The sequence below is a fragment of the Equus caballus genome, chromosome 21, assembly GCF_041296265.1.
Source record: "Equus caballus isolate H_3958 breed thoroughbred chromosome 21, TB-T2T, whole genome shotgun sequence".
Classification (NCBI taxonomy): Eukaryota; Metazoa; Chordata; class Mammalia; order Perissodactyla; family Equidae; genus Equus; species Equus caballus.
The window spans coordinates 22,304,849-22,322,398 of record NC_091704.1 but is presented as its reverse complement, the minus strand read 5'-3'; the positions used below and the strand labels follow the sequence as shown (position 1 = coordinate 22,322,398).

General features: G+C 40.6%; 1 protein-coding gene across 1 annotated transcript in view; it reads left to right on the top strand.

Moving 5' to 3' along the window:
• The window catches only part of NLN (neurolysin), a 90,721-nt gene extending 73,388 nt beyond the window's left edge, over positions 1-17,333 (top strand). Inside the window, exons 10-13 of the mRNA XM_005604217.4 lie at positions 4,228-4,414; positions 4,758-4,886; positions 6,103-6,239; positions 15,429-17,333. Of these exons, the coding sequence (XP_005604274.2) occupies positions 4,228-4,414; positions 4,758-4,886; positions 6,103-6,239; positions 15,429-15,563 (588 nt within the window). The 3' untranslated portion in view covers positions 15,564-17,333. The remainder of the gene's footprint in view (positions 1-4,227; positions 4,415-4,757; positions 4,887-6,102; positions 6,240-15,428) is intronic.
• Positions 17,334-17,550: the final 217 nt, after the last annotated feature.

The window sequence follows — 17,550 nt, the reverse complement described above, 5'->3', positions numbered from 1 at the left end:
CCTACCACAGCGTGGCGTGCCAAGCAGTGCCATGTCCGCACCCGGGATCCGAACCGGCAAACCCCGGGCTGCCGAGAAGCAGAACGTACATGCACAACCGCTGCGCCACCGGGCCAACCTCTATTACTGTCATTACTTCCAGTGTTGGCTAGGTATATGTAAAATTAAAAGTATGACGTTCAATGCTCTAATTATGGCAAGGTCTAGGAGGCAGTGATACTTTTCTTTTGTTAATGCCTTATTGTGTAAACTTCTCCACCATCCCTGGATTTGGGGGTAGATCACACAGGTCAGGATGTGGAATGACTGCTAAGAAATCAATAGGCGATCACCCCAGACAGCTGAGGGCGGTTCTCCTGAAGCCTGTTCTTTGCCCTAAATACAATACACTTATTGATCTCAGCAACTTCCCTTTTTTTGAGTTGGGTGTTGCTATCATGAAAATAACACTTTAGTTGTAACCACTAAAAGCAACCAGTCTGTGAATTAGAACAATAACCCATAGGACTTTAGTCTTTAAATACAACAAAAGCTCACGCAACTTTTTGAGCTTCAGTTCCTATAATTTTGCTCCAACTCTCCCTGTATTCTATGAGTTGAGAAGTTAATCTCTATAGCATCAAATCATCTGTTGCAAAAATCCATACTGGAGTATATGTTAGGCATCCTGTTGTCTGTTTAAAAAGATAATAAAGAAAAATCTCATCATTGGACAACTTTCTTTCTCTCAAGAACTTGTAACTAAACAAGAATCTAAGTATACATTGTTTTCTAGGCTTTTATTGTCAAAATATTTCCTGCAGCAATAATATGCTAACGGTTTTCAAAGTGTCACCTGCAAAATGATTTGTTAATTGGATAATTTTGTGTTTATTTTACAGTATTCTGCTTTATCTGGGAAGTATATTAGCATCAAGAGTTACTATGGCGCATAAGCTAGGATATTCGACACCTTCAAATTGTTTATATTGAAAACTATATAAAGTACTAATTAGGGTTCTTTGGAACCCACAGTTTAAAACTGGGGAGTAGTATTTGCTGGCTGATCAACAGTGAGTAATAATTCAACAGCCATGCTGTTTTGTGTGTCAGGCTCCCATCAGGCTGCAGGATCCTGAGTCCTGCCCGTGGTTTCTGTGTGGACATGCACACTGGCTGACTGGATTCCTTTCTCTTTAGAATTTAGTTGTTTGCTGGAAGTTGAGCTTTTGAATTTTGTAAGTTCTTTGTCCTCCTCATTTGAAAAATATTTAAATGATATTGCCCAAAGGCACACAGAGAAACAGCGTGACTGACTTTCGGGAAATTAGTAAGCAGTAGAGTTATTTTTAGCCTTTACTCCTTGCAAACATTTCCTTTTGCTCTTTAGAAGATGTTGTTGATCTGTTCATTCATTTATGTGCTCTCTCCGCTCTACAGGACAGCTTTGGATAGAATAAGCCCTCTCTTCTCTACTCTTTGTGATGTAACTGTGTTAATTCTTATCTAATTCAGTTTAACTCAGTTACTCATTTGTTCGTGTTTTTCTAGATTCTGAAACACTGCCACCACCACCAAACAGACACATGCTTTTCATTTTTGTTTGGGGTTGATTTTCCCCCTCATCTGCAAATACCAATTAAAAAATGTTCACTCAAGCACAATATATAAAATTTATATTTTTGTCAAAATACTGTATACTGGTAGATGAGGATGTGATTTTTGCCTTTGTTTGCTCTGTTAGTACTTATTTAAAAACAATAATCTTTAGAAAATTATGCAGTTAGTATTACAAAATCCCAAGTCCAGGATAGGTGGTTACAAAGACTGGCCTTCACACCTCAGCCTCATATTTGATTTTTGAAAAATACTCCAGTGTTTAGAGGCAGTCAGATTTCTAAGGAAGCACACTGAGACCTCCCTTTTACTCTACACATAAAGGGGAGTTTAATATAAGGCTTTTCTACTTTAGATCCCTTCCAAGAGGATTTTGTCACTTTGTAACATTGTAATTTAGCCTTTTTTTTTTTTAAATTTTTTCTGTGAGAGAGAGAGTCATTATAGCATTTATGGTTAAAATTATGGGTTCTGGAGTCAGACCACTTAGTTTCAAATCTTAAGTCTACCATTAATCTTGATATACCTCAATTTCCTTTTCAAAAATGGAGATTACAGTGCTTCACACAATTGTTTTGGAATTTAAATCAGATAATCCAGGGGGCTGGCCCAGTGGCACAGTGGTTAAGTTTGCACGTTCCGCTTTTCAGCAGCCCCGGGTTCGCTGATTCAGATCCCGGGTGTGGACGTGGCACCGCATGGCAAAAGCCATGCTGTGGTAGGCGTCCCACGTATAAAATAGAGGAAGATGGGCACGGATGTTAGCTCAGGGCCAGTCTTCCTCAGCAAAAAGAGGAGGATTGGCAGTAGTTAGCTCTGGGCTAATCTTCCTCAATAAATAAAAAATAAATCAGATAATCCGTGTAAAGAGTCCAGCAGAATGCCTGACATAGTAAAATCTTAATAGATGTTGGCTATTATAATTATCGTGTAAGATTTTTTTATCTATAATGTAGGATGTAGTCATTTTAGAAGATTATATACCAGAAGAAAGCAAAATATCCAGGTTGTTGGGACCCTCGTCTCTTTCCCTGTAGGAATTTTGTATTGGGATGTCCTCAAACAGAGGAGGCTGATTCCAGTGCCCAGTGAGTTTAGTTTCCCTTAGTTGGCCCTTCAGTATTTGCAGCTCTTCCTATCTAGAATCAGTGCAATTATAACGGGAAGTCAAGCAAAGCATTTTTTTGCATCGAGAGGAAGGCAGACTGTGAGGTGGCACTGACATCTGTGCCTCTGCCCTGGGCCAAAAGCAGAATGGTTCCTTGCTGCCGACTCAGCGTCCCGTCTGCTGCCGTCTCGGTGGTTAAGTCCGTCTTCCTCCCTACCCTTTAGAGCCCCAGGGATGATGAAGTCAGGGAGAGAAGACTGGGATGCAAAGCATCTGAACAGGGAAACAGGACAGAGGTTCGAGGAAAGCCTACAGATCGATAACCCCCATTCTGCAGACGGCCCAGTTGGGTGAATGCTGCATCTCCCCTGCCAGAGACGGTTGTACATGCGTTCTGTGCACGGTGTGAGGGTGAAACACCAGCCTGTTCTAGTGAATTCCCACCTTTCTGCTCAAGAGCGTTTCTGACATCTGGCTCAACAATTTACTAAACTTTCCCTTTTAAAGAAAAAAACTCTTTTTTTTTAACTCTTAACCGAGACCATCAGAATAAGTCCTTTATTTTTATGAGAGGCGCTTTAACTTCTGAGTAAATCTTTGTTTTTCTTTTCCTATGGCTGCATTTAACTCATTCCACTTGCCAACTAATACACAGCCCTAACTTCCACTAACGTGGCTTCTTGTTTTCAGGTAGCATCTTCTACCCAGTCTGAGAGGCGCAACTGAGGCTTTCTACAACATGGTTATCTCAGAACCACTTATTTAAAGTTTAGAACACAAAACACACACCCACAGGACATCTGTCTGTAATGTTGTAATTTAACTTTCATTGATTTTGGCTAAAACTTCGATAGTTAAGTAATAGGGTGATGAGTGCCCCAGAAAGGCTTGTATTGAGTAAACAAAAATACGCAAACGGAAAGGGGAGCTAGGGAGAAATTGTCTTAGATCATGGATCTTTTAATGGAACACTCTTTTGAAATATTTTTACTTTCAAATCTTAAGCCTTGTTTTAGCTTAAACTGATTTTTTCACACTTATGAATTCCTGATGATTGTTCCAAGTTTGTTTATAATTCAAAAGAAGAAAATAGTACTTTAATATAGAGTATTTGGGGGTTGTTTTTCATGCTGTATTTTATTTTCATTTAAATTTGAGGTTATCCTAACCTTTCATTCAAAGGGGCAGATGAGGGGCCAGCCCGGTGGCGCAGCAGTTAAGTGCGCACATTCTGCTTCTCGGCAGCCTGAGGTTTGCTGGTTCAGATCCCGGGTGCGGACATGGCACCGCTTGGCACGCCATGCTGTGGTAGGCTTCCCACATATAAAAAAAAGTAGAGGAAGATGGGCACGGATATTAGCTCAGGGCTAATCTTCCTCAAAAACAAACAAACAAACAAAAAAACCAAAGGGCAGATGACTCTGATTCTGACTTTAAGTTTTGAAGAGTCTTAATTTTAATTCATCACATATCTAGTTTTCAGTGTTTTTTTAAAAAAAAAGACCTCTCTGTTTACTTTCTAGACGGATTTTGCACGATTTAGTGGAACAAATGTGGAAACTGACTTTGTAGAGGTGCCTTCACAAATGCTTGAAAACTGGGTGTGGGACGTTGAGTCCCTCCGGAGACTGTCAAAGCATTACAGAGACGGAAGCCCTCTTATGGGTGATGTGCTTGAGGAGCTTGTTGCTTCTAGACGGGTCAACACAGGTATGGCTTGTAGTTTTAGAAAAGCAAAATACGTTCGAATTGCTTCACGGAGAATTGCTGCCATCTTCTTCTCTAGTATTTATTTCCCCATTAAGAATGATAGTGCCCCATAGAATGCTAATATGGGGAGGGAAGACCACTAAATGTACTGGTATCCTGAATCCTGAAATTGTGTCCAAGGGAAAAAGAAAGTCTCCTTTTAAATCTTAAATAGAATGAAATGTCTTGCTCCCGTTTTGTAATCAGTACTACAGGAATAAGTTTTGAAATGTATGAACTTGTGACATTAGAACACATAGTTTTCTTTTCTCCAAAACATGCCCAAACATTCTTATGTTCTTAGGTCTTCTTACCTTACGCCAGATTGTTTTGAGCAAAGTGGATCAGTCTCTCCATACCAACACATCGCTGGATGCTGCAAGTGAATATGCCAAATATTGCGCAGAAATTTTAGGTGTTGCAGCTACTCCAGGTATGTAAATACTGTGACTTGAGTTCATTTCTCCTGTGAAGCACAGGGTGTACTCCTAAGACTGCCAGTGAAGGTAGAGTTGGTCAGGCCGACTACCTAATTTAATTTGTTGCTGATTTTTTTTCAGTCAGGCCATGACTTTCAGATAAGCATACTTTGTCCTTATGTGCTTGAAGGAAAGGTGGCTCAAGCTTTGCAGCATTTTAGTGTAATCAGGCGTGAGCAACTGGCCTCCACCCAGGAGCAGAGAAAGCCACTCACATCTGGCGCACCCACCTGGCTCCGCCCTCCCTGTATGCACCATGACCTCCCTATGATTTCAGTAAGAAATTGGCAGAAGGGGCAATTTTAGAGAGAATCACGAATCTCTACCTTGTTTCTTGTTTCTGATTCTGATTCTGATTCTGAGATCAGTTAAGGCAGTTTGACTAGAAGTTTCTAACCTGATATTTCTGACCTTCATGTGGGTGGGTGGGTAGGTAGGTATGTGCACATGTGTGTTTACTTTTATATTTATGTATTTTAGGCCAACGGGTAGTCGTATAAGTAGTTGGTAGCATGACTTTTTTCCACCAAGGGAATGGAAATGTAAATGAATCAGTCACATTTGTAGAGGTAATACAAGCCAGAGTGGTCAGTTGAGTCAATCCAGGCTTCTCACTTCCTTTTGTGATCTGTTTGTAGTAGACCATAGAGCAACTCTGTGCCCCAAGCCACTTTGACAAAATCCTTTTTAAAGTAGCCCTAGAGGAAGATTGAGTTGGTGAAACCTTTTTAGCTTTTCAAGTAAAGAGTTATTTTTCAGTAATCATGCACCTAAAATAAGTGCCATTCTGACGCATTTTAGATATAAAGAGCTGTGACAAACAATAGGCTTACTATTAGAGTATTTGTAAGACACATATGTGTCTAAGGGCTGAGAAAGGACTGAGGGGTTCTGAAACCCTGAGCTATCTGATGGGTGTGGACAAAGCCTCTGAAACTATTGTTGGGCATTCCAGAGCTTGAGGCGAAACCAGCTCTGAGGCTGAGCCGTAGTAGGAGAGAAGTTTGTAAACATCTTGGCCAAGGACACAGGTAAACCCAGGGAGTCCTAGAGGCGAGGTGTTATCACTCTCTCCTCCCACAGCTGCACTCCCCATAGGGAAACCTGAGCCAGCTGATAACCTGATAAACATTTGCCATCACACTGATTGAAGTGTATCTTTCCTTAAAGGCACAAATATGCCAGCTACTTTTGGACACTTGGCAGGGGGATATGATGGCCAATATTATGGATATCTTTGGAGTGAAGTATTTTCCATGGACATGTTTTACAGCTGTTTTAAAAAAGAAGGGATAATGAATCCAGAGGTACTGTATTTTTTTTTCTCCTTTTGTTAATTTTATAGTTGTTCCCTCCCTTTAACTCCTAGTGTAAAATATTTATTACACCTAGATTTTAGAGTAAGAGATTTGGTAACACCTTTTAACTTTAAAGTCTTGCATCTTCTCAAATCATCATACATCATTAGGTTGCAGTGTACAAGTGATTAACTCTGCTTCTGTAAGTTAAAAAAACCCACTGCATTTTCTTGCTTATTAACATTCCAATATATTGCATAATTAAAATTCAAAGCTCTGTTTATGCATTTGAGCGTTTATAACTGCTAGTTTTGACATGTGCCATACAATGTTTAGTTTTATAGGAGGGTGGGAAAGAAAGGTAAACAGCTTCTTGATATAAATGGTCTGCTTATGTTTTGATATTCTCTACACGTTTTCTTTGTACGTTTTCTGTGGGAGGCACCCTTTTCTGTGGCTGGCATACCCCACCTACTACATAGTTTGTAACCTAAATGCCTTTAAGTAATTTAAGCTGCTTCATTAACCTGAGCCATTCCCTTCCGCGTTCAGTGACTTGACTGCCAGGTGGCTGCCAGCCAAGCCTTCTTGAGTTACAGTCCCCAATCTCCACTCTTGTTGAAGACTCAGCTGTCAGATTATTTCTAGGACCGATGCATTTTCCATTGTGTTTTCCGTTCTGTTTGATTCAGAAATTAGAAGAACAAATTATCAAAATCAGGTTCTCTGTGCTTGTTTTAACCAACTGATTTGTTCCCTGACCTTGATGTTTCAGGATTACGTAGCGTCTTGCACAGATGCACTGAAATATGCTGATGTAATTTACACCACCATCCTCCCCACCTCCACCCCTCCAAAGAAAGAAACACCACCTCCAGGGCACCTCCATTCTATACACTAGCCTTCCCAGTCACCCCATCTTCCCTCCCACTGTACCCAGGCTGTTAGAGCCCTTTAAGTCTCTTTGCATTCCCTGGCCAACCCATTTACAATGGTCAACCACTGTTGTTCTCATGAACCCTGACTTCTGCATGACCTTCAGCCGGTGCCCAGCCCTGAATTCCTCCACCATGTCATTTAGAGATAGATGGTGCTTTTGGGATTCAGAGTGTTCTGGGGAAGACCAAATGACTCCATTAACATGCTCCACAACAAAGTCATGCTGTCCAACCTAAATCGGGCGCCCAGTGTTACTCTGCAGGCCTGCTCTACTTCCCGAGTCTCCACTGCTCTCTCCTCCCTCAGCAGATGATCTCTCCTCTCTACTAAGAAAAGTCAGAGAATTGAGTGAGCACCTTCATCTCTCTTTCTCTTTCTCTATGTCAGTGCTTTTCTACTTTCTTCCTGTCTGAGAGGAGATGTCTCTAATACCAAGCCTTACTGCTTTGCCCTCTTGGAAAAAAAACTGGAGTTATTTCTATTGACTCTGATAACCTCAGTGCTACTACTCAGGTGTTCTTTTCACAATCTAATTTCTTGGTGTAAGAAACAGTCTTTGCAGACCTCTGTTTCCTGGCTTTTGCTTTCACCAATTGAACGGGAAAGTTCCCATCTCCTCAAAGTTACCACTGATGACCACTTGCCAACTCCCAAAGGCCCTCGTCCACCTTTTTTTTTTTAACTTCCTGCTTTTTGTTATTCCTGTCTTTGTTCACAACCCTGAGCTTAGCAGTCAAATCCCTCCCTTGCTTCCCAGAACTCCCTGTGTCAGCCAAATTTGTGTGTTCCCCTAGGTCTTTCCACCTTCACAAATTTATTCCTTTTGTTTCTTCCAGCTGAAATGTACACGTTTCTTGTCTATGCCTCTCAAAACTCCTACCATTCTTAAAGGCCCTACTCAGATGGCCACTCATGGATGAAATCTTCCAGAGCATCCAGACCAAAAGTGACCTTTCCATTTTCTGAACAGAAGAGTAGACTTGGGCATGGGGGAAAGGCTTCGATAAGCTTTTTTTTTTTTTTTCCAAAGATTTTATTTTTTCCTTTTTCTCCCCAAAACCCCCTGGTACATAGTTGTATATTCTTCGTTGTGGGTCCTTCTAATTGTGGCATGTGGGACGCTGCCTCAGCGTGGTTTGATGAGCAGTGCCATGTCTGCGCCCAGGATTCGAACCAACGAAACACTGGGCCCCGATAAGCTTTTTTTTTGATGTCTGGAATGTTTAATGTAACTATTACACAAAGTGAAAAAAATGAGGTTATGAAATATTTTATAGCATAAGATACAAATTTTTATTTTTAAATGTATATTTAGGAAAAAAGTACATCAAAATGTCAATTGTTTTCTTTGGATGGTAAGTTTATAAGTGGTTATTTAATATTTTTCTGTACTTTTTATGGAGCTTTCCCTTATTTCTACATAAAGCATGGATTATTTTAGAAATCCAAAAGCAATGTTTAAAGAGACACAAGGTCTAGATATGTAAAGTTATAATTATGACCTGTAACTGGCTCTTATTAGCTGGTGAGACTTCCTGGCATAAATGCTACCATCCTTCATTTGATTAAGCTTCCTCATTCACCTCCTCTGTGCTTCCACTCACATGCCCACATCCTCAGGACTTAGCACTGTTACCTCTCTTCTTTCAGCTGTCAAGGTAACAGCCAAAGTACTGTTCCCAGTGGAGCCCAAGGAACTTGCCAGTCCGGCAGAAGCACTCCCTGCCATGATGCTTCTGCATGCTTCCTCTTATTCTCAAGCTTCACAACTTGGCAGGCCGAGACTATTCTTAATTTAGACAGAGGGGCCGGGTTGAACTTGGAGAAAGGAAGATTTCCAGCAACTTAAAGTTGTTGCCTTGTGATGTTAAAAACAGTGTTCAGTTTTACTAAAATTCTGGATTCAGCAGTGCTGTGTCTTATTGCTCATCTTACACCCTGAAGCTGGCTTTAATTCCTTCTTTTTTCTTTCCTATTAAATACTCTGGAATATCATTTCATTTCTTGCTCTCCTGCTGTCACAACAGTAGTGACTCTGGCTCCAGTGGCCAAGGAGAATCCCTCTGCACCCTCACACGCTTCCGCTGTAGTGGCAGATGCTGGAACAGCTTTTTAAATAACCATTTTATTCACTCCTACAGTGTACTGTTTGTTTGGTTAAATTTTTTTTTTTTATAAATGTTTGCTCTAAAGTAACACCTGATGTACAAAATTTAAATACCTACTTATTAAAAATTAATACTTTAGAACAGCAATCTTGTTCTACAAAAACTTTCAGGTCCTTATTACAACTATGTTGTGATGAAGAGAAAGAATTTTGTGGTATAAAGAAATACTAACTATGATCAGAGGTCATGGGAGTCAGAGCAATCACACTATATCATGCAGACTTTGCTGTCTCAAGGCCTCACCCTCCCTAGTATGTATTTGGATCGTTTTGAGAAGATAGCAGGATGTCCCTTCAAGGAGTCACTGCCTGCTATTCTGAGTCCTCAAGCTTTAGAGAGGCTGGAGGCTGAAAGATCACGTACTGTTGACATTGCTGGTCACGGTCTTTGGTATCAACAAAAAAATGTCTCTGGGCCTTCTCTCTGTAAGCTCTTGCCGTCCTGCAAAGCTCAGGGTCTACTCTGAGAACCATTTCAGATCTCAGCAGGCAGACCTGTAGAAAGCATGTTAGTCACTGGGAGAAAATAATACAAACAGAAGCCAGCAGTCTTCTGAATACCAAATGTTAGCCATAGACTATTTCATGGAACAGTTGTTTTCATGTTGTTTTGAGGGCCTCTAGCAAAGTGTTAGAACTGCCCACTTACCTATAATGGCCTAAAAGTCTACCGCCTCTGGTTTTTTCTGTAGTTTTCTAGTAAATAGGGATGACATCTTAACTGTTTAGTTTGTTAAATATTATCGAAGGTCTTTGTTTCCAGTAGGACATGGAGAAGTTGTCTCGTTGTTAGACATATTATTTACTTCTCCCACTGATCTCTTAAATAACTACAGAAGGGAACTGCTTGGGATGACACTTTTCCAGCAAGCTCTAGACACTCTTTTTAAGGATATCTTTAAGGTCACCAAATGTAGTTTCAGAACCAACAGCTAATCATAGGGTTGAAAAAAATAGGGCATTTTAACTAGGGCCATTTCTTTTTATAAGGCTGCTTCATTGTGGGAAAATTTCCTAGGAGGTAATAGACACTGTGGATTCAAAGCAATTATATTGTTAAGCTGGAATTATCTCCATCTTTTACGTTTAGAGAAATTGCTAAACTTTGTTTTTTCCATCAGTGAAGAAGAAATGCAACCAAGTATCACAGGGGGCAGGAATACCCAGACAGTCAAGATGGATGAGTGCAGCTATTGTGTTTCAATCTGTAATGCCACAAGGAAGTAGCTAGATCTTTATATGCAATAACAGACACAGAAAGATGATGAGTCTTGGTTAAACATGAAAAAGAATTACCTGGCAGAGAATGTGTAATACAAAGCTAAGTATTCCAGTGGTCCCCAGAGTCCTAGGCCCAATTCCTGCTATACTGTGTTGCTAAGGGAGGATATGACATTTCCTCTCCTGAAGGTCCTTCAGATGAATTAAATTCCACGTCAGCCCTCCAGATCTGCCCCCCAAAGCTGATTTTTCTTATGCATCAAGCTTTTCTAACAGCCTTAGATGTTGCCTCATTGAAGGTGTAAAGGAAGGGAATGGGCTTGATGTCCAGCCTGCTTCTGGAATGTCTCCTGGCCCCCGCCTTCTACATCTTGAAGCCCAACCAGCTGGAAGCAGTTTTTCTTCCTTTGTGTTCTTTCAGCCCTTCTTTGTGTTCCTCTTAGTGCCCTAATTATCTGCCTTGTTGATTGTCTCCTTTATCTCCCCTGCTAGATTGTAAGGCCCTGTCATAGGAACTGTTTTGTTCATCTTTGAGTTCCTCCTCTGCTTCAGAACTGTTACGTTTAGTTATTATTGTTCCATATGGGTACCTCTTTGGACCTAAGTGGTAGTTCCCCCATCTGCTTCCACACCTCTACCCCACTAATACATGCTACCCAGGGTACCTGTTCTTCTCCTGATCTCCTCCCTCCCCATAAATAAAGATTTAGCCTTCTGTTCTCACAAATTGAAATTTTGTTTCAGGTTTCCAGAAAACCTCCTCTAATGAGGCAAAGATTCTCCCACCGTTCTTGTTTCCATCTCCCTGACTGCCGGCACCAGTCTTTCACTCTCTCCCTCCTCCTTTGTTGTTGTCAAAGGTATTTTTTTTCCACCCACATCCTCCCTACACGCCTAGAAAACAAAGGGTGTGCTGTTGGGAAGGCATTTACAGATGGGCTACAGAAGGAAAGGTTTCAAAGTCCATGTTAAAGCTGGCTAGTGGGCCTGTCAGGTGCCTGATCGTCACCACCTGTGCTTGGGTGGCTGCTCTCTGCCCTGATGCCTGTTGGTGTAGGAAGGAGACGACTCTGGCTCCACTCCCCAGAGTCAAGCACAATGGGAGGGAGGGAAACCAGGTTGGAAGGCAGTGGGAGCTTGCCTTGCTGCTTCAGAGATGATGTCAGAGAGAGCGGGAGACCCAATCTGTTCCCCATTTATATATTCTCATTACTGATAGGTGACGGGCATCCTTCCTTCAGATAATTGTGATTGCTGTTATAATCTTACCTCAAATGAAGGGTATATATTCTTAGATAAAATGAGCGCCTTTTCTCTCCTACTTAATATTCCTACTGAGTTGTATATCCTATTTCATACTAATAGTGGAGGTTAAATCTCTTGTGCTTTTTTCTAGCTTTATTCGGAGACAGAACTAATTTTAAGAAAATGCCAACCAGGAATGCATTTGTTTCCCTCAGCTATATATGAGTAACTGAACTTAGGGGCAGTGTGAGAGGAAAGGAAAGGAAAGTAAAAGAGGGATCAGTGACTGCTAAGGTTTACTGAATACGCTATACGCCAGGTAGTGTACTAGGGGGAGGGCTGTGTACCGAAATCCTCTCCTCTGATTCCCCTTAAACCAAGTGAGGTAGGTGTGTTCCCAAGGTCACATAGCTGGGGACGAAGCCGGGATTCAAAGCTGGGCCTGCCTCCAAAACTCCTGATCTTGCTTTAGAAAACATCACTGTTAGAGAGAACCTGAACAGTTGCCAAAAGATACACTCTAGTCTTCCAGGATTAAAAAGCACAGAGGTGACGCCGACTGTCCTTCACAGAACAGTTAATGGGAGCTCTTCTACATGCACATCCTCCTGGAGGATTTTTTAGCATGAAAAATTTCAGTGGTTATCTTAGAGCTTCTCTTTCTGCTTTCCTTCTCAGCTGAAGTTTCTTTATTACATAAACAAAGAAGAACAATTTATGGCAAAGACTCTTGCACCTGTGGCATGTGTCTCCCAGACCGTGTACTCTTGCCCAGAGAGCCCAGTCCCTTCCTAAAACGCCAAAATTCACTTAACTTTTTTTTTTTAAAGAAAAGCAAGATCCTGTTACCAAAATGACTCTTACACTCTTCTCCAAACTTCATTGCAAAGGAAATGAAACTATTAAAAGACCATTGCTCTGTAATTCAGGAAATTGAATCAACTTGTTTGGAGCTATAAGCAGGGCAGAACTTGGGCTTCACCGAGCCGTGCGCTGTGAGACCGAGCGCTGCCCCGCTCTCCGCTGACTGTGCCGTCCAGAGGGGGTGTGAGCAAGCCCTTCACAACAGAGCAGCTCCTCAAAGGCCTGCTTTTCTTTGTTACCGAGAACTGTGGTTCTCTGCACAAAATGAAAATACTCTGTCCAATATCAGCATGTTGGGTGACTTATCTTTTTACTTTATTTAGCTTTTCATTAATGTACCTGTAACATTTGTGGAATGAAGTACGTCTTTTCAATAAATAGATCTTGAGCATTAACAACTTCTGCAGTGGCCCGCCCCATGGCCTAGTGGTTAAGTTCACGCGCTCCGCTTCAGCGCCCCAGAGTTTTGTTGGTTCAGATCCTGGGCGCAGACATGGCACCGCTCATCAAGCCATGCTGAGGCCACGTCCTACATAGCAGAACTAGAAGGACCCACACCTGGAATATACAACTATGTACTGGGGGGCTTTGGGGAGAAGAAAAGAAAAAGATTGGCAACAGATGTTAGCTCAGGTGCCAATCATTAAAAGAAAAGAAATTCTGCAGATAAATATTAATTATTGAGGTTGGTTGATGGGTACATGGAGGTTCATTTTACTGTCGTCTCTGCTATTGGTATATATTTTAAATTTTTTCCTAATAAAAGGATTAAAATATTTTTATAATTCTGCACATACATTTAATGCACATTTTCTAAGTTCTCCCTATACTGCTACACCCAGAGAGCACAGTCCTTCCTTACCCCTCCCCCCCAACTAATTTAACACTGGTTAACTTCAGACACAATGGACAGTGAAAGAAAGGAGGTAAATTTTAGTTGGGCTCAAGAGCTCTGATCTGTTGCTTCTTAGAATAATAAAGTCTATGAAAAGAATAGCCATCACTCACATTTTAGGTTCTAGATTGATTGTATCAGTAGTGATTTGCTGCAGACCAAACGAGAAATGACATATTTTTTTTTTCCTAAAGAAAATTCAGTCTAGCTCTAAGCCCTTCTTACCAGGGTTTTCAGGAAGTCAAATATCAGCGATTGCAAGCCCTCCCTTTTTAAGAAAATTTATCCAAAACTTGTAAATAAGGCAACAAGATTACTACGTGCCTTTCAGTGTCATACTAGAACACCGTCTAAGTCCTTCTAAGAATCATCTTGTGTTCTAGGCCCTACACCTCTCCAAAATGATAGTCACATGTGGCTGTTGAGCACTTGCAATGTGGCTAGTGCAACTAAAGAATTGAATTATGTGCTATAAATGTAAAAAACACACTAGATTTTGAGGACTTACAACAAAAAAATAAATCTCAATAATTTTTTATATTAATACATGTGGAAATAATACTGTAGATATACTACTGGTTTAAATGAAATATTTTTTTAAATTTCACCTATTTGCTTTTTTTAAGCTTTTTTAATGTGATTACTAGATAATTTAAAGTTAAAAATGTGGTTCACATCATATTGCTATTGGACAGGGCTGCTCTGGAGTTTATGAGAAAGTAACTTTGTTTGACTAGTGATTTACTCCTGATTAGGGCCCTCGCTGTGAAGTTAGATGTTAGCCTGTAGATGATTAATAAGTTGCAGATGATTTCTGTTTATAACCAAAAGATAACCCCAAACATTTTGATTTTATAACCCTGTAGGACATTAAATAGTTTTATATCTGACTTGGTAGATTTCGTGCACCCACGTTTTATTTTCCGTAGCCGTTTGACTAGACTTACCTCTGACGGTTGTACCAACCAGAATCATTGTTATAAGTCAAAGGTTAGATTACTTTTGTCCTTGGAAATTCTCGAGCTATTCTTGTCCTCAAAAAGACTATTAATCGTATTGATCAGATGATATCATGGATATAAATTTAAGAGTGTTACTCTGTGAACTACTTATTTTATGTGTATATTTAGAATTATGCTTTGTTGAATTGTCCTGCCATGCTTCCCTAAAAGGACGATGAAAAGGAAGTGAAAATATTGAATCACGCTGATAATGAATTACAGTTGTTTTCTTTCATTTTATTTGCTCATGTGTTTATGTAAATGAAGGCAGAGAAACTGCAATATGTTTAAAAATTCCCAACCTCATCCCTAGAGAAAACTTTGCAGAGGTCCTTCTTCCCAGCTCTGGCCCCCAGAAGTGTCTTACACCATGGGACATGTACTGTTGTCCTACCCGTGTCTATAAGGAGGAGAGGTTTTTTACGAGCCCCTCATAAAAACATAGCAGAAGTCCTCTGGGCAGTAGCTGGGCCACCGTTTCCGGGTACACAGATCCTCTCTCTGTGGCCTTCTTGAACACTTGCTTTGCTAACCCTTTTGAAATCGCATTTGAGATGGGATAACAGATAGGAACCTGTTATATATTCCATTTGGCTATTTTTTGTTTGTCAGTTTGCTCACATCATCAGCTCACTGCTGAGAATCTAAGGAGACAAGTCAGTAATAAAGGGAAGTGTAGAGGGTCTAAACTCCAGCTCTCTTAGCTACCCAAGTAAATAGGTACTGCAGAGCTGTAGTCTGGGCAAAAGAGAGTAGAGCTAAAGCTCCTTTCCTTCACCCCTACCCCCTTCTTTCTCTTTTGCATCTGTAGATTTGGAAAATTGCTATAACCATGAATTATTAGGCATGATGTTTTATTTTATTAGGTTGGAATGAAATACAGAAACCTAATCCTGAAACCTGGGGGATCTCTGGACGGCATGGACATGCTCCAGAATTTCTTGAAACGTGAGCCAAACCAAAAAGCGTTCCTAATGAGTCGAGGCCTGCCTGCTCCGTAAACTGGGGATCTCTGGGAGCAGTCCAAGTCTGGAGCACAAGTCGGCATCTCCATGTGTTACTGGCCTGAAACTGAAGGGAGTTTTGCAAATGAAAGTTTAGATTTCTATTGACTGCCTTTTGTTTTTCGATTTGGAAAATTATACAGATGTAAATGGAATTATAAATACTGTGACCTAAGAAAAGACCCATTAGAAAATAATTGTACTATAAAATTTCATAAAAATGGATTTGATTTCTTTTTATAGAAGTTTCATATGAAAGTAATTTGATTTTTTACTATTATCTAGATAATGTAATGTAAGAGGGCTAAGAATTTTTAAATTGAATCATATACATTATATAATTTGATCCTTCTTACATCTTGAAGTTTTGTACTTGGGATTTCTGGCCTGATAAATGAATCATCACATTCCTCTGGTGAATATTTTCTTGGAGCCCTGAATCGACTTCGACTCTGTCTCAGTAAAGTGCGAGCTCTTTGCCTGCATAGCTCAGGGCCAGAGGACTATGGACTATGCCTCGGTAATGCGTTTATCTTTGCCTTTCAGGCCTTATGATTCCCACCTTTCTGCCACACTTAAATTGTGTTCTTCCATTCGGGTTTGTCTTTTCTGTCTAAAGTCCAGTCAGACAGTACCAAAAAACTAGGAGTTTTAACTGAACTGACCTAATGTATATTGCAAGTTTTTGTGTCTTGTATTAGAGGATTTTGGATCTTGTGTTAAAGGTCCATTTCTGCTTCAGCGCTCAAGACCGTCACTCTTTTGGCACATTTACCAGTTAGAGCACTAAAGCGAGTGCAAGGATGTGTTTCTTTCCTGATGTTTCTAATAAGTGGTAGGGACTTGGCCTCCTGTACTGCCCACCTCACCCAAAGTGGCAGGTGCCCACGTCACGAGCGCCTGGTTAGAGAGCCACAGGAAGAGAGCGAAGCTGACGTGGAGCATGAGGAGTTGAGACTCCAGAAGAGGATGGGTCCTCAGCAGAAGCGTCGGAGCGCGGCTGCTCCAGGGTGTTCCCTGCGTGCAGAACCTCCCCATGGGGAGAAGGGTTCGCCAGGAGCCTGTTTTGTCTGGTGATTTTTATTTTAAGTGAACTTGTAGATCTCTCTTTAACTCTTTACTGTAGGCCCAAATTCCAATTCTACAGCAGACTAGTAAACTCACAGTACTTATTTTTCCTCTAGGAGTCTACTCAATAAGGAAACCAGAACAGGATCATGAAATTGTTTTAATAAAAAAACAAACTTTGAATGCCCTCTGATAAGTCTTCCAACTGTTTCCCACTGTGTACCTGAGGTATGACTGCTGGCCAGGGACAAAATCAGAACCTTTCTATTCTCTAGTCCAAATGGACTTTGTGCTAAATAAAAAAATAATATGCTGCATAATGAGATCAGAGACAGCAGGAAAAATCAAGAGCTAGAGCAACACAGAAGAAAATTCTAAGATTATTACTGCCAAGCAAATATGTTAAACATCCACATGAAATCCCACCCTCCCCTTGAGAGAATCGCCTGGCTTGAACTCCCCCAAAGCGGTTTTTTCGGTCTTAGCAACCTGTGGTATTTTTCTCATATCTTTTTTTTTCCCCAGACTGTTCTGTTTTCCAGTTTCAGACAAAAACTCTCTTCAGCTTTTTCTCTTGCCCAATGTATCTCCCTAACAATAACTTTATCATTTTAAATCTTAACTTAGTTCACGTGGAAAAACTAATACTTGGTGTGAAAAAGGCTGCACACAATAAAGTTGTGTTACTACCCATGAGAATGACCTCACATTTCTTTCATACTTCAATGTTAAAACTGAAATGCATAAGAGAACAAAAGAGCTATGGTGTTCTTTTTATTTAGGGTCCACATCTGGTATTTAAAATCTACCAAAAAACAGCAACAAAATCAAATACTTATTCTCTAGCACAATTCAAAACTAAGGACTTACTTTTCAAAGCCATTCATCTGCTCGTTCTTCTTTTCAGATCGGGGCC